The following is an 18,379-nucleotide window of genomic DNA, read 5'->3' on the forward strand; positions in this document are numbered from 1 at the left end:
GCTATAATGGCAGAAAGTGAGGCGAGAATGGTTGGGGTGTTAAAGAATTTAGAAAAATATGCAGATGAAAAGGGATTGGAAGTAAATGTGGATAAAACAAAGATAATGAGGTGTCGGAAAAAAGGAGGGAAATGGAAAAAGATAACACGGAAATGAAAGGGAAAAGAGAAGAAGAGATAAAAAGTTTCAAGTATTTGGGTTATGTTATGATGTCAAATGGAGATCAAAAAGAACAAGTAAAAGACAGGTGTAAGAAAGCGGCGGCAGTAATGGGAAAGGTATGGAGTATTGGAAAAAGAAGATTTGAAAGAGATTGGTCAAGGAGAGTCTGGTTGTTTGATAAATTGGTATGGTCGGTTGCGAGTTATGGAGTGGAGATTTGGGGATGGAAGGAAAGAAATGAAATAGAAAATATGCAAGAAAGATTTTTAAGATGGGTACTTGGAGTAAAAAGATATGTGCCGGGTTACATGGTAAGAGAAGAATTGCAGAGGGAAAAGTTAAAAGGGATAATGGGAAGTAAAGCATGGGGATATGAGAAAAGGCTGAAGAGTGATAAAGGAGATACATTAGCAAGATGGTGTTGGGAAAAAATGAAAGAAAGAGCGAAAAATGGAAAGGTAAAAGGGAAATGGGAATTGGAAAGAAAAAAATTTTTTGCAGGATTAGAGTGGGAGGTGGAGGAAGTAGAAGAAATGAGAATGAGAGGTGAAATGAGGGGGGAGGAAATGGTGAAAAGAGAAAAAAGTTTACAAAGAGAAGAGAGATGGAGGAAGATTGAGGACGCAAGATTTAATAAAATATATGGAAGAATAAAAAGGAAAAGAATACCGAGATAGTTTTATTTCGCTCGTCTTGCACGCGTAATCGCTTCACTTTGCTCATGTTGTCGCTTCGCCTTGTTCGTACGTTGTCTATTCGTATTGCTCGCCTCGCGTTGACTCCGCCCACTGTCTATCGTGCTTTCGCTCAAACCCGCGCTTCCTTGTTGCTCTTACGCGTAAATTAATTAATTTTTTTCTTAAAAACTACTGAGTATTTTTTAAAACCGTAAAGGACTTTTCGTCTTATTTCGGCGAGTTCTACCTAAAATTTTTGGGTCAGTCCACTGATCTGAGACACTCTGCGTATATACAGGGTGTCCTATACTAAACGGACGTAATTTGAGAAGTAGGTGGAACTGGTCTAGACGAATAGAAAAGTCTTATATCATTTTGTAAAATTTTTAACAGTTATTGAGAAAAAAATTAATTTGTCTAGCGCAAAAGCGACAAGGAAGCTACGCGTGAATAAGCGCGACAAGCGACGGCACCATTTTTAGCTACTCGTCTGTCGCGCTCATTCAAGCGTAACTTCCTTGTCGCTCTTGCGTTAGACAAATTAATTTTTTTCTCAATAACGGTTGAGAATTTTACAAAATGATATAAAACTTTTCTATTCGTCTAGACCAGTTCTACCTACTTCTCAAATTACGTTCGTTTAGTATGGGACACCCTGTATATATATATATATATATATATATATACAGGATGTTCCAAAGTCATGTAGACAAACTTTGGAACAAGGTAGATCTTGTTATTTTAAGACGAAAAGTCCTTTACCATTTTTTATTCTGAGTAATATTAAGCGAGATAAAAATTATTAAAAATTAGGTTTTTTGGGCGGATCTTACTGCTCCTCACACCGCGCGGAGACGCTCTATCCATCGGTAGTCCCCAATCCATGCTTTCTTGATCATCGATAATTTTTTTTGTATTGTTACGCGTTGTCGCCATTTTTTGATTCCTGGTTTAGACCAGTTTATTTAGGCGGGCCGATCGTAATCGCCTGTCTTGCCCCGCGCGCCTTTATTTTTCTTATCGATGATTGAGAACGCAAGGATTGGGGACTACCGATGGATAGAGCGTCTCCGCGCGGTGTAGGGGGTAGTAAGTTCCGCCCAAATGACATAATTTTCAATAATTATTATCTCGCTTAATATTACTTGAAATAAAAAATGGTAAAGAACTTTTCTACTTAAAATAACGAGATCTACCTAGTTCCAAAGTTTGTCTACATGACTTTGAGACACCGTGTATATACATACATATATACACACAATAACAGTCAACCCATCTAGCGAGAAAATACGTAAATAATACTGTTATTAAGCTATTATAATATACTAGTTAACCAAAAGTCGTGAAAATATGAAAAGTGATTTTAATATTTTTATATTTAATTTTTTAAATAAATATTTGTTTTACGGCAAATATGTATAGAACATAAAATGTGTATCTTAACGAGCTCTACAACTTTTGTTTGAAACATTTTTTAAAATTTGCAGTATTGTAAGAGATAAACGTAAAAAATCGTTTTATGGTTTCTTATGATTTTCGCCATAAATATCCATTTCCGCCAATTTTGACTATGGGATTCATCAATAGCACGTTAAAATACACAAACCCACAAAAGGTCATCAAAATCGGAGGGACACCATTTTCGGAAGTGCACCCATTACTAGTACATATCATTATTTGTATATATGGTATAAACATTACGTGTTAAAATATTATATTGTTTTACCTTCTGCTATTCCAGTATCTAAAATTTCTCGATACAATGCACAGTAAGATTTATCATTCATGTCATTTTTATAAATAGTTTGTAATTGTGGCATTAATTTTGACCACTCACTAAAAATATTAATTTTATCTATAAAAAAAAACCATAATCGTTGTCTACCTGTAGATAGTATAAAAATATTTGAATGCAAAATATATTATTTGAACATGTATATAATATGTAATATGTATGTATGTACTATTTATATAAGACAACTTTATGTAGGGCAATACAATAAACCAAAATTTGTTTCTCTGTAAACAAATGATAAAATACTTATCTAATAAGAAGTAAATGATATATTTTTGCAGTAAATCACAATTACGCGCACGTATATCACTCTCACACAATGTATCTTTTTTAACGCACTACCAAATACTGATGAAAACTACGAACAAAAATTGCGTTATTTTCAACAAGCGAGTAGCCTGTCGCGCTCACTCAGCTTCCTTGTCGCTCTTACGCTATACATTTTAATTTTTATCTCAAAAACGATTCAGAATTTTACAAAATGGTACAGGACTTTTCTACTTGTTTCTAAAAATTTCACCTATACCTAAGAGTTGCTCACTAGTCAACCAGACAAAAAGTTTAGTTTGATAAACAAAGTAATTTTGTAAATACTATAATATTTTATAGTATAATATAATATAATAGAGTATAGTATAATATAATAATATAAATAAATGTAATATAGTATAATATAATAATAAAGTTTGTTATTTTACGTGTTAATAACTAATCAATATTTATCTTAATGGTTTATTATTTTATTGAATGCAACAACTTTTAATATTTTAAAGTTTTTATGACCATTTATTTAAAAATATTCAATTTTTATGTATAAAGTGTGAGGACAAAATCGTTCAGTTCAGAGAACAAAACAAAATATTACCTTTAGTAAAAACAACCAAAATTTTGGTTACATTAAACAAGATATTTGTTTGCTGTTAAAAAACGTCTCAAATAAACCGTTTGTTTGTAAATACTTAATTATTTTTTCTAGTGCAGTGTCGTTTGTCCATAAATATACTTTTGTACAAATAGCCATGTGTTCACAAGCAGGTAGATATTTGATGCACAGAACGTGGAATATTTTGTACAGAGTGTCGACAGCTTTTAATCCTTCTCCATTTTGTACATAATATCATCAATGATGATATAAAATGCCTAAATCGCAGTTAACTGAGCACCCACAGCAATTATATATGGCTGCACAGCATCTTTTAGTTTAGTAGCTATTTCTCGTCTTCGACGTTTTACTTTTTCCAGTTCTGCCGAAACTTAATAATATAACATAAATTTTTATTTAAAAATATACAATATATAATGTATAAAATAATTAATAACTTACTTTAATATGACAAATAAAAACGTCTATCGATTCCGCTATAGTAGGTCGCAATATCTTTTTTCTCCTGGTATTTTTAAACGTACGTTAAAAATTTTACCACACCCGCCATATTCGCCAGACATTGCTCTATCTGATTTCCATTTGTTTCGATTGATGGCGCATGGCTTGTCTGAACAGCATTTTACATCATATAAAGATACAAAAAATTGAATCGATTCTTAGATAAACTCAAAAATTGAAGAATTCTTCCGACGCAGTATCCGTATGCTGCCTGAAAGATGGCAATAAGTAGTCTCAAACGACGGACAATACTTCGATTAAAACACAGGTACTGTTTTTTTGTAACAAATGCCCAATTTTTATAAAAAACGGCGGAAATTTATTTGTACACCTAATAAAATTTTGTAAAAAAGAATTAATATTTTTGGTTTATAAAAACTACAAAAAGTATACGTAATTTGGCTTACCAATTTAATAGTATCTATTAATAATTTCCTTTTCTCAAGAAAACAACGTATTTTTCCAATTATGGTTATTATTCTCTCTACTTCAGTTTCAGTAATATTTAAAAAAGCTTCTTTATCAATATTTTTTTTTAAAAAAAATTACATAAACAAAGAATAAGTTAAAATAAATAATTAATAATATATTAAAATAATATAGAATATTTCTACAATATTTGTCTGAATATTTCTATTACCTTTGTAGAAGAATTAAATACAGATGTAATATTCTGTATAAATTGTTTTAATGTGAGTGGGAGTGTGCGTGCGTGCGTGCGAGTGAGAGAAAGAGAAAGAGAGAGAGAGGGAGAGGGAGAGGGAGAGGGGGAGAGGGAGAGGGAGAGAGAGAGAGAGAGAGAGAGAGAGAGAGAGAGAGAGAGAGAGAGAGAGAGAGAGAGAGAGAGAGAGAGAGAGAGAGAGAGAGAGAGAGAGAGAGAGAGAGAGAGAGAGAGAGAGAGAGAGAGAGAGAGAGAGAGGAGAGGAGAGGGAGAGGGAGAGGGAGAGGAGAGGGAGAGGGAGAGGGAGGAGGGAGGGGGGAGGGGAGGGAGAGAGGGAGGGAGAGGGAGAGGAGGGAGGGAGAGGGAGGGAGAGGGAGGGAGGGAGGAGGGAGGGAGGGGGGAGGGAAGGTGGGAAGGTGGGAGGAGAGGGAAGGTGGGAAGGTGGGAGGGAGGGAGGGAGGGAGGGAGGGAAAGAGGGAGGGAGGGAGAGAGGGAGGGAGGGAGGGAGGGAGGGAGAGAGGCTGATGCGAGCAGCCAACGGACGGATGGTTGAGTTACTCAACAGCCAATGAAAAGCGTTACAGAAAACTCAGGCACGCTAGGCCAATAGTGATAATCGCGCAAAACATGAATGCCGCTAAACAACGCATGTATATGCAACAATTAATATTGATTAATTATATGAAACACTGCCGGCTGTGTAAATTGCCGTGCTCGAACTAACTTAGACAAACATATTTCGTCGTCATGGTAATCGAAAAACATTTACGAAATGCATTATGTAACGCTTGTGTTTTTGCCGGGATGCGTCGTCAAGGATGGTTTTTCTTTTATCCTGATTCTTTGTGTTAGTATTAAAACGGACACCACATAATACACGTTTACCTGCAGGGTAACATTATAAAGTATTTGTACGCTATTACATAAATGTTTTGTAGTGTTTACGCTATCTCGAAAGAGAATGATAAGCTTGAGTGTATGTCTTAAATGCTAAGGTTTTATTTACAAGAATGTACAATTTTGTTTGGGTTGCTTTAAATCGCACCGCTAGGGTGCTTTCCATAAAAGTTTGAGAAGCCGGACTCTGTAATAACTGGTGCGTGTTGCACGGCGTGTGACGTTTTTTCTGTCTGCGTACCCTGGTGCATGGATATCGGCCTGGGCGTCGATGGCACTCGGTACCGGGGGCTCGTCAGTCGATAAGCTCTAATGTCTCCGGGTAGTAGTGCCGCTCTCGGGGGCCGTGTGAGTTGTGGCGGCGGCAGTCGCAGAGCGCACGTTGCCCAGGGTAGTAGCGTCAGCGGCGGTAGTCTCGGTGGCAGCTGTAGTATGACCGACTGCGGCCTCGGCTGCAGAGTTACTAGTGGCTGCCCCGGTGGAAACGTCTCCACGGCCAGATGTTATAGTCACGTCCGTTAAATAATTGAATTTTTATTGCTTCTTCCGTTTTACAATCTTCTGGCAAAACACTTTCTTCTGGCAAGACACTTTCTTCTGACAATGATGTTTCTAACAGGCTTTTTTTCCAAAAATATTTTGGTGACTTCTTTTTTATTCATTTAATTTGAGTCAAAAAAGGTAGTTGAACAACGCACGTGAATATAACCTCCTATAAAATATGACCTTCCTGTGTTGAGACAGAGATTTACGACCTTTTGGGGTTAGAACTCAATAAGATCCAGCGGAATTAAGAACTGCCTTTTATTTGATTAAAAAGAACTAGAGAGATTTGAACCTGTGACATTTGTGTTCTAAAATAGAACGTCGGAGTTTAGCCTAGAGACCATCGTGCGTCATTCAAAATGTACCCTTTTTTCTGCCTACTTTTATTGCACTGTTAAAGATAAACTTTTATTTTTACTGATTCGGTCCTGTATATTACAACGTAATTTATTTCTTTTGATCGCAACTTTCTTCAATCTTTCACCAAATTTAGTTAACCACGTTCTGCTACTATGTAAAATTAATTAAATATTCGGTGGATTTATTACATATTAGGTAAATTGCAATGAAATAAGATTGTAGTATGAGTGATTTATATAACTAGTTTAGATGTATTAGATATGGATAACAAAAGAAAAAATAAGACAATTAGTTAATTCGTTACACGTGTACGCTTAATCAGTAGCAACAGAACAGAAGAAGAAACGAAGGTAAGTAAGAATGGCGCGCAACGAAAATCACGTGTGTAGTTTAGGCAGTGCCTCAAGCGTTAACTTATCATACTAAAGCATATTATGGAGCGCTATTTTTTCTTTACATTACACAAATTAAATGATATTGTTTGTCAAATTAATTAATTATCTTTATTTCTCTTCTTTAATATATGATTAGTGGTTAATTTTTAAAGACCGAATAAAGCATGTTATTCTAAAAGAACTTAAGGTACAGAGGCTACAGCAATAGTCCTTTCCTAACTCGTCTCTCACTACTCTAAGTTCTCGCTCTTCTTTTTGTGCAGCTATTCGTACCGCCTTGTGGCCTTTAATCATGAGTTTATTATACATAAATTTATCATTATTCTAATAATTTCCAACAACACCGAGCCACAAAAGCAAAACAGAATGAAATGACGAAGATGATGGTTCTCCCAGATAGTACATCCAAGGCATAATAGAACGCATCAGCAAGGTTTTGAGTAAATCCAACTTTAAAATAATTTTTAAATTTTAGAGAAAGATACACCAGATACTCTTTAATCGTAAAAACCAAAGACCATAGTTAGAAAAATCTAGTGTATGTAAGATCCATTGCGCATGCAAAAAAGTGTACATAAGAAAAATGGAGAGAAAAATTAGTACACAAATCAAAGAACACTAGTATTGTTCAATTAAATATTATAATTGATCGGTAACACACACTTATCACATTCCCTCCCCACCATGGTAAAAGAAAGAAGAAAATTTAAGGACAACATAGTAACAAATAAACTCACTATCGGAGCATCTGCCCTGATGATGTTAACAACAATGCTTGCGAAATGTTGGCCAACGCTGACCCTCGACGCGGTTTCCGCCTGGAAACCTTCATTTCTACTAAAATTAATTTGGCTCTTACAAATATAAAATATAATTTAATTAATTTTATATTACTTTAGGTGCGAGAAACTAAGGATGTCATACATAGATTAACAAATCTTTTATGCTTTGTCGACATACACGAAGAGGTAAACTTAGGCTTTTATATCAATTTTTAATTAAAAATAATTTTTTTATTAAGAAATATTTAAATATTTATTGCTTTATTATGTAAAACAGATTTCTCAATTTATTCTACAAATATCATTACGGCCGTTAAAGTTTAGTGGATTAGGACTATTTTACTTTGGCTACGATTTTCTTCGTAAGGTAAATCTTTGATAGCACTTGTATGCTATTAAAATTTAAACTAACAATAGTTAAGTATGGGCTTGCCGCGGAGCAGCACCTCGTAGCCCATTATTACGGATCGATATCGACTTCCTCGTTCGATTATTGCCTTTGATTCTCGATACCGGCAGTGCTCGAGTGGCCCTTTCTGCTTACTCATTGTACGGAGATTATGGTGTGCTACTCTTGTGCGGTTTTTGCGGTACTTAGTGATCACTCATTTTCTATTCTATTTTCGTTCGAGTCATTTTTTTGTGTTACTCGTGATTCACTCACAAGGAAACCTCGCAAAGTGGGAAATTTAAAGAAATTTGAAACTTTGCACACATTTAGGGGTTAATATTAAATAAATTTAAAAAATAATATTAGCTGCTAATATTCGGTATTGTAGAACAATACCCTTAAGTAAAAACTTTACGTTATAGATTCATCTATATAAAGTGTATGGGAAAGGGTTTCTGCCAATTAATTATACATATACGTTTTACTTTTAATGTTTTATTTTTATTCGCTGACGTTACTCCGACTATTTGTTAACTTTACATTGAATTATGACATTAATTTTATTTATTTATTTATGTGTCTATATTTATAATAGAAGCAAAAAAAGGAAAATAGATATGTATTTAAAAATAGATATGTTTAATGATTTGAATCAGAAATTACGTAGTATTATATTAGAAGATAAACATATTTACGTAAATGATGTGCAAATAATCATCAAAGACTTTATAAAGGCGAGAAATATTACGCATAATTTTAGTATAAAAGTAGCTCACAAATTTAAAGAGCTGAACCAAAAGAACGTTGCGTATTCAAGATTTCAGATTTTGATGAACCTTTTTATACATGTAGGGGTGAATATTAGGTAAATTAAAGAAAACAAAAAAAATATATATTTAATATTCGGTTTTAAAAGGTCAAATCACCTTTTAAAGTTGAGACGGCTTTATACTTTTTAAAATATATCTCAAAAAGTAATTGAGATATAAAAAAATGTTTCATACAAAAGTTTTATGGTAAAAATAGTTCTATTTAGCTGTAGTAATAATATTAAAAAACAAATTTTTATAACAATTAAACAAAAAAAATTTGTAAAATTTTTTTTTTAATTTTGTTACTGCAGTTAAATAAAACTATTTTTACCATAAAACTTTTGTATGAAACATTTTTTTATATTTTAAATAGTTTTCGAGATATATCCAAAAAAGTATAAGGCGGTATTAACTTTAAGAGGTGATTTTATCTCTTAAAACCGAATATTAGCAGCTAATATTATTTTTTAAATTCATTTAATATTGATCCTTAAATGTGTGCAAAGTTTCAGATTTTTTTAAATTTTCCACTTTGCAAGGTTCTCTTGTCAGTGCGGAACAATCAATTTACTGATTATCAATTTGTAGTACGAATCAAGAAATCTCACCGGTCTGCACGCGGCGTGTTGAGCTTCGTGCTCAGTAGATCGGCAGCTTCTCATAGTACGCGGCTCGTATTAATTAATTTAATCCTACGCGGTTAGTATCTATTAATTTAATCCTACGCGGCTAAACAAAATCAATTAGCAAAGTTAGTGAATAATCAAGACATTGTGCAAACACTCAATCCAAACATTGTGCAAACACTCATTAATTACAGTGAAACTCATCTCATTACCACGTGCGTGATCACTCGCTCTCCGCGTGACCCTCTTCAATCAAAGGGCATTTTAACTATCTTCTCGATCTGAGAACGATCAGGCCACGGTCGCATTTACCATTTTTGCGTTGTAACCATTGACAAATTTCGTACATATACCATTATGTAAAAATTTAATTTCTACAAAATTAAAATCTTAAACAGTAGTGTTTTTGTTTTATGTTTTTAGTTCTTTGTCACGCTTCTTACTGCTGTTCTTTTTATGGTGCAAACAAACGGTCTTCCTATATTTCAAATTTTAGATAATTACAATATAACACTTTACAATAAAAAATAGAAAATGTATACACAAGATAAGAGCTAAAATAAATAAAAAAACTGAAAAATTAATTAATACAGTATTTTGAAACGACCGTAATTCGTAGATCACCGAATATCGGGCTGGCGGCGGATGCTCGGTGTGCTCGCCGGAATTTCAGAATTTGGTCGAATTAGGTCCGTGAATGCATCGAAACGTGATTATAAGAAAAGAATAAATAATGTTTATTCAGATAAAATAATAACTGACGGGCGCGTGGTAGTAACGCCGTCAAATGTTAACATAGATTTACATAGATCAAGATATCGGTAGGCGCGGTTGCGGTGACAATTAAGTATTTGTGGTGACGCAGCGAGGCGGTAAACGACACGCGTGATTCGGTAGGCTAACGTGACAATAAAATCGACGGGCGTTGTGATAACGCCCTCGATACGGCGTAGAGATGGTCGCGAGGTTTTTCGTAGCGCGAGCCGCGTGGATAGGCGTGGCAATTGCGAAGTGATAAACGCGGTATCGGCCGATTTGACGGTAACGCGCGAGAACAATTATGATTTACGTGGACGCGTCACGATTAACGGCGGTTTAGAACGGAGCACCTGCAAGGTGTTGTCGTAGCTGAGAATGCCCGGCCGAAACGGGGAACACTCCAGCCCGGAGGTTGACAACGGTGCGAAAGGATGTTTAATTATCGGTCGCTCAAGTATATCAGACGCGGAATCGAGATCTCTCGAAAAAGGCGGAGTGCGCTTCACCCCACGAGTCGGTCGTGCGTACTAAGTTTTAACCGAGAAGAATATGGAGCGAGCGTCAGAAGTGTCTGACCGAGGCAGAGTTTGCTCTACCCCGTTGGTGTGCTTGCAGAAGAAGTCGGAAAACTCGGATGTTCGTGCTAAGCGAACGGATCGAAAACGGTGTCGATTGTTTTTAACATTGCCTTTTTATACTCAAAAAAGCGAACGTCGGGGGTAGTCCAGTACGTGACGCTTGACGTGGTGTCTATTGGTACTTTTCGGGACCGTACGCTGCGTGTTCGCTTGGGTGAATCGGATCACCAGAATTATTGCAATAACTTTACTGCAGATATCCATCAAGATAATTATTTATCTTCTAATAATAATGAACAAGATAACATTATTCTTGAAGAAAGAAGTGGGGACGAGTTTCTTATTGAATTATTTAGAGAGCGTTCCTTTTTATATGATAAAAGTAACAAAAACTTTAAAAACATTTTAATGAAAGAGAACGCTTGGAAGGAAATTTCAAAAGCAATGATAGAAACAAATTGTGGTAAGTGCAAATTTCCTAACAAAAAGAAAGTAAAAATAGTTAATAAATTTTCTTCATAAACGATAAACATGTTTTTATTTATTTATTTGTAGGTGACTGTTATACGCCAGAATATTGTTTAAAAAGATGCACTTCGTTAAGAGAGCAATACAATAGAGAAAAAAGGAAAATTGAAGCTCAATGATAAAGTGGAAGCGGTTCAAATGCAAATGCTCATAAGTTCCCATTTTTTAAGCAACTATCGTTTTTAGACACAGTTATTAAAAGACGAAGGTGAGTACCAGTATATTGTATATAAATATGTTAATGTACAACATTTTGCAGAACTAACTTTTACATTTGTTTTAGGTCTTATATTATTGTATCAAATTCTCCAAATAAAAAATTTAAAACAGAATTGTCAAAAGATAATAAAGAAAATCTACAAATAAATTCTGAATATATTGTTAAAGAAATACCGTCTTCAAAGCCAAAAATAAAAAGTAATCAACTTGAACAAACGTTTTTAGATATGAGTAACAAGATAATAAGTTATATGGGTGAGTCCAAACTGTCAACAGCAGATACAGCTTTTATTGAATTCATAAAAGCACAATTTGCTAACGTTCCTGAAAATGAAAAAAATACTTGAAGAAAATTAATTATAGATGTTCTCTCTGCACCATTAATATAAGCATTTTTCAATTTTTATGTTGCGTTTTGTTTTTTTTGTATTGCTATAATTATTCTATAATATATTTTATGTTAAAAGTTTATTTTAAAAATAAAAAAAGATTTTATTTATGTTTATTGATTTAAACAAAATTAAAAAAGATAATTTTAGTTTGCAATATGATTTCATATTTAATATGATATGTAATTCAAAATAAATAAGAAAAATGTACTAGATTTGTATGAAAATGTATGTCCGTCACATTTATGTACCTGCGTGCAAGTATAGTGTATGTACAAAAAAAATTTTTGCGAGTTGGAACATACGTACATACGCGTACATACACATGTATATTTTTTGAAAACATTAAAAAGAATAATAATAAATGGTTAATTATACAAATATCTTACATTTTATTCACATCGATAAGTAAATACATTCAAACTTACACACAAAGATACACACGTTTCTAAGTTAACTCGCAATGCAATTATTTGTAAAAATCGTTGTTTACATTTGAACAAAATATAGTTTTTAAACGTAAAGTTGGATTATTATATTTCATTGGTCTGCATGAGTACCTCTACGTATAAAATCATACTGCCATGCTAATTCTCCAACTGGAAAAACGAAATAGTTACTTAAATTTTCTCTTTGTACTTGTGCTTCTTTGGCACAACCATTGGTTTTTTGAATATTTTTTAACGGCAACAACATATTCTGTAATGTTAATTATTAATTAGATTTAACAGATATGTGAATCATGTGTATAGTAATTATTTATTTTTACAGTATTTTTATTTTATTTTATACCTGATTTGTATCATCTAAAATTACATCTTTACTATAAAGTTTGTATCCACTGCATTGCTCTTCTTTCAAAACATAATTATGCAAACAGACCGAAGCTGATACTATTATATTAGCAGTTTCTGGTAACATGCAGATAGATGTGTGGAATATTCTCCACTTGTTTGCAAAAATACCGAAAGCACTTTCCACGGTTCTTCTTGCTCTAGAAAATCTGTAATTACAAATTTTTTGTTTCTCACTTAAATTTTTACCACTATATAGTTTCATTATTTTATTTGACAGCTTAAACGCATCATCAGCGAGAAAATATGTGTACGTTTTATCGCTGTAAGGAAGATTAGTAATTTCTTTTGGTAAATTTAATTGTTCGTTATACAGTTTTATCCCTATTTGAGAATCGTTAAAAATTTCTCCATCGCTGTCACCTGAAATGATTAAAATTTAAGTATTTACAATATAATTGAACTATAATATTCTTATATTCATAATACTTATTTCCGTAGGCGCCAATATCAACTAGTGTGAATCTATATATGTGATCTGCCACTACCATTAAGACAATACTATAATATTTTTTATAATTATAGTATAATGTTCCAGAATATGGAAGACATCGCAGTCGTATATGTTTGCCATCAACTGACCCAGCACAATTAGGTACGTTCTATTGCTTCCAGTATCCATTAACATAACTTTTCCAGTCCTGCTCAGTAGGAGGATTAAGATATAATGGTTGCAGAACTTTAATTAATACCAAACAAACTTCTATTACGATTTTTCTTACTGTCGATTCTCCAACTTGAAACGCCAAGGCTATTGATAGTGGTAAGTCACCTGTAGCAAGATACCTGCAATTTTATATTTCAGATTGTATTACATTTATTTTATACTACGTATTAGCTTTATGTCCAAACAAAAATATCAAGTATTAAAAAATTTTAGATGACATTATTACCTTAAAGTTATAATAAGTCTATGTTCAGGAACAAGAGCACGTGAATTTGTTTTTACAAGATAAGGTGTTGTTAACTCCAGAAGTTTATTAAAGTGTGTAATCGTCATTTTAGAATAGCGATAAAACAGTTGTCCGTTATTTTTTAATTCTTGAAATAAATTTTCGTAATCTCCGTAGAGTAATCTCATTTGATTTATTGGTCTAATAAGTTATCTCCTATGCACTCGTTTCTTTTTCCAATTTTTACATTTTAGTAAAATATATAGCGACATACAATAAAATACAATAATAGGAAAATTATTTGCATTTATTGATACATTAGTATAAGACCTAAAACAAATGTAAAAGTTAGTTCTGCAAAATGTTGTACATTAACATATTTATATACAATATACTGGTACTCACCTTCGTCTTTTAATAACTGTGTCTAAAAACGATAGTTGCTTAAAAAATGGGAACTTATGAGCATTTGCATTTGAACCGCTTCCACTTTATCATTGAGCTTCAATTTTCCTTTTTTCTCTATTGTATTGCTCTCTTAACGAAGTGCATCTTTTTAAACAATATTCTGGCGTATAACAGTCACCTACAAATAAATAAATAAAAACATGTTTATCGTTTATGAAGAAAATTTATTAACTATTTTTACTTTCTTTTTGTTAGGAAATTTGCACTTACCACAATTTGTTTCTATCATTGCTTTCGAAATTTCCTTCCAAGCGTTCTCTTTCATTAAAATGTTTTTAAAGTTTTTGTTACTTTTATCATATAAAAAGGAACGCTCTCTAAATAATTCAATAAGAAACTCGTCCCCACTTCTTTCTTCAAGAATAATGTTATCTTGTTCATTATTATTAGAAGATAAATAATTATCCCGATGAATAACTGCAGTAAAGTTATTGCAATAATCCTGGTGATCCGACATACTGCAAATAAAAAATAGAATATACAAGTATTAATTAAAAATGAGATGTAAAATAAAAAATTTAACTATTGCAAATGATTTAAAAATTACTCTTTAAACTTGCAAAATAATATACTTACCTTTGATCATGCACATTAAATTTTTTAAATTAATTTTAACAAGTTGTTGTACTTCAGCACGTGGCTGCATTTAGACTTTCGCCTGTGGTTATGGCATACAAGTTATAAGACTTAAGTTAAGACTTGTGCGCCTCTTTACGTCTAAGACTTAAGTCTGTTACGTCGCTGTTGTGCGCCGAGCCTTAGTTGACAACCAGACCTCGAGTCATTAACACGTAGCTCGCTCCATTAATTTTCCGCCCATTGTAAAAGCAGGCTTGTTATAAGCCAAATAAAGCAGTTCAGTGAAACTCATTAGTTAGCCACGTGTTCATTTGCCACCGAAAACGCATATTTCTCGACAAGTCCCGCGGCCTTACAACCCGCGCCAGGCGGCGACTGAGTCCACAATCTTTTCTCCTCATTATTTTGGTCTTTCGAGCCGGATACACGGCAATCGGCGGAAGAAGCTGTAAGGCTGTGCAGCCAAGGTACAGGTATTCACTCGCTTTCGGTGATGTATTCAGCCACAACCTCTGAAGGCAGCGGGCGCATGCTACATTCGCATATTGGAATTTTCGCAAGAATCAACAACTCGAGGAAAAGATTCGGGCGCGACACGCCCTAGGATCGCCACCCACGTTCTCATCACGTGGCCACCACGTTGGTGCAGGCATTGTTCCTGCCGTACAACCAAAGGGCGCCAACGAGCATCGTCTCATCGTGATCCCGCTAAGACAGCGGTTACGGCAGAGCGGCGGACACCCAGGCGCCGTCCTACGCAGTTCGACGACGACGTCCGGGCTCTTCTCCACGTAAGGATCTCTGCGCATCATCGGGGCGCTATTCTGCGTATCGTCACGGCGGTGTTCCTGCGCGGCAGCGTGACGTCATTTGGCCCAACCTCACGGCGGCGTTCCCGCTCAGCAGCGCGACGTCACTTCTGCGCATCCTCAAGGCGGTGCTTTCGTGCATCAGCGCGGCGTCGCTGCGGCGCATCCTCAAGGCGGTATTCCAGCCAATCAGCGCGGTGTCGCTGCAACACATCTTTAAGGCAGTGTTCCTGCCAATCAGCGCGGTGTCGCTGCAACGCATCTTCAACGCAGATACACGACGGCATCTCTGCGCATTAGCGCGGCCTCACTTCTGCGCATCAGCACGTGGACGTTTCTGCACATCTTCACGGCTCTGTTCCTGCGATCTTCGCATCATCGTTCCGGTCGTCCGGCAACGCAGATTCTACAAGAGACTACCACCGGCGAGTCTCACAAAGGATCCACAAGGCGCGCAAGTCACTGTCTGTATTTTTATTATAATAAATTCGATTTTTTTGTTGCGATTAGCAAATAAGGTTATTTTTTTGCCCGGTATTAATTATCGGTTTTGCACATTGTTGACGTGTCATATCATTGGCTCGCGGATCGGTATTGTCGTTCGCCTACGTTTTTTGCGGGTGATATTTTCAGGTCCCATTCTCATTACTGCGTTATTCGGGTTGTTCACAATGACCGATCAACTAAATGTATCCCAGCTAAAGAAGCGGCGCGCTACATTAAAATCCGCTGTCACGCGAATTAATACTTTTGTAGAAACGATTCAAACGCTCAATCCGCTGACTTTGTCCGAAATTGAGGAGCGCAAAAATAAATTAGAATCATATTGGATCAAGTATGAGAAGTTTCAGACCGCTCTGGAATTTCTTAAACCGCAAAAAGTCGCGGATTGGAATGACTTCGAAAACAAGTTTTACAAACTGGTCGCGAAAATGCGGTCCATGTTAAGATCTCCGTCATCACCTAGCGTATCAGTTTCTCTGTTTTCACCCGCGCCGTCGACAAGCTTAATTGCGCCGACATCGGGCATGCATAGCGTACGTTTGCCCAAGGTAGATATTCCTAAATTCTCGGGAAAATACGAAGAGTGGTGCGCATTCCATGTTACATTCCGGTCAATGGTACATTCAAATGAGTCCTTAGCGGATATTCATAAGCTTCATTATTTGAGGGCCTCAACGATTGACGACGCGCATAAGGTTATTAGTTCTCTCGAGATATCAAAGCATAACTACTTGGTTGCTTGGAACCTATTACGGGAACGTTACGACAATCGACGCATGATTGTTCAGAGTCATCTCAAGGCAATGTTTAAAATTCCCCAAATGCAAAGAGAAAGCGCGATGGACTTACACCGTATATCTGACGGATCTTCGCGGCACATTCAAACCTTAAAGGCGATGTAGCTTCCCACTGATTCGTGGGACGATCTCCTTATATATATCTTATCAGCTCTAAGCTGGATTCAATCACTCTCAAAGAGTGGAGAAAGTCTCTCATTGACGACACTTTGCCTACGTTTAAGCAATTTATTAACTTCATTAATCGTTATTGTCAAATCCTTGAGGCCACTCAAAAGAATAATGACACATCAGTCAGGCATATGACGACGCGTTACCATAATGCCACTAAATCAAAAGCTGCTTGCGGTGCAGTAGTAAGGGCAAAATGCCACTTGTGCAACGATGAGCACTTCATATTTCAGTGTAAACAATTCTTAAATTTGTCTGTCTCGCAAAGAATAGATAGGGCTCGGTTCTTCAAGCTGTGTCTCAATTGTTTAAAGTCGTCCTCGCATGCGGCCAATAAATGCACTTCGGGAAGCTGCAAAACCTGTGCGCGAAAACACAACACTTTGTTGCACATTGTGAGCAATTCAGTAGATAATCATAATGCTAGATTGGAAGCGGTCGCGCCTACCCCTTCACCGCAATCGGTGGTTCCTAACCCGACGAGGCCTAGTCAGCAAATGTTGCCAGTGTCAATTCGGACTGTATCTTCTTATCCACGGCAGTAGCTTCGGTTACCTCGAAGAATGGTTCTCCGTGCTCTGCTAGAATACTATTAGATTCTGGCTCTCAGGTGAATTTTGTCACCAGGCACTTTGTGTAAAACTTAGATTTAGCTGCGCGTTTGGTTAGCGTTTTAATTACTGGCATAGGTGGGAAGGTCTCGCATTCAAATGAAATAGTACGGCTTTGCGTTCGTTCGCGTTTTCAGTCATTTAGTTTTACTGTCGTGTTGCACCAGGTAACGGTGCAAGGGGTTTGTTCTCCCGGAACACTTATGTACCCGCGAGGAGCAATAAATAGATTTCTTTGTTAATGTAACTGTCTTTATTTTCTTCCTTCGAATCGTACAGGCTTCGGGCAGCGTTACCGCGGCGTAGTGCTTATCAGAATAACTCGCGGACGTTCGGCGGCCGCGGGTTTTATACGCGACTGTTGCTAAGGCGGAAAAGCAACAGTCCGCGGATTTTGGTCACATAGGACAGTGACCGCGTTCGGTCATTGCCTATGTGAAAAGTGCAAGGCGTCAATCAATCAGCGGATTCCGCGATCGGAAGATCCGATCGACGCCGGTTGTTAACCCGGCCTGCGCCTTTGCGGACGCGATCTTGCTGTTGCCAGGGTCGGGTTACAACAGTCGATTCAATTGTAACCGATCGCATAACGGATTCCATTTCGGGCGTTAGTTTTGCGCGCTCGACGTTTCAAATTCCTCGCAATATAAGGCTTGCGGACTCCGGTTTTTGCACATTCTCGGAAGTCGACATACTTTTAGGGGCGGGTATATTCTGGGAGCTAATTTGCGT

General features: G+C 36.0%; 1 protein-coding gene and 2 pseudogenes across 1 annotated transcript; 1 reads left to right on the forward strand and 2 right to left on the reverse strand.

Moving 5' to 3' along the window:
- Nucleotides 1-10,302: 10,302 nt before the first annotated feature.
- LOC139105927 (uncharacterized) lies at nucleotides 10,303-11,961 on the forward strand (annotated as a pseudogene).
- A 532-nt stretch (nucleotides 11,962-12,493) lies between these two features.
- On the reverse strand, nucleotides 12,494-14,289 carry LOC139106033 (uncharacterized; annotated as a pseudogene).
- LOC139105928 (uncharacterized) lies at nucleotides 13,918-15,135 on the reverse strand. Its single transcript, XM_070662288.1, is given in 3 exon segments — nucleotides 13,918-14,038; nucleotides 14,114-14,294; nucleotides 14,387-15,135. Coding segments are annotated over 3 exon segments (549 nt in total). The 5' UTR covers nucleotides 14,634-15,135.
- Between the last annotated feature and the right edge of the window lie 3,244 nt (nucleotides 15,136-18,379).

This window comes from Cardiocondyla obscurior, linkage group LG10 (assembly GCF_019399895.1).
Source record: "Cardiocondyla obscurior isolate alpha-2009 linkage group LG10, Cobs3.1, whole genome shotgun sequence".
Taxonomy (NCBI): Eukaryota; Metazoa; Arthropoda; class Insecta; order Hymenoptera; family Formicidae; genus Cardiocondyla; species Cardiocondyla obscurior.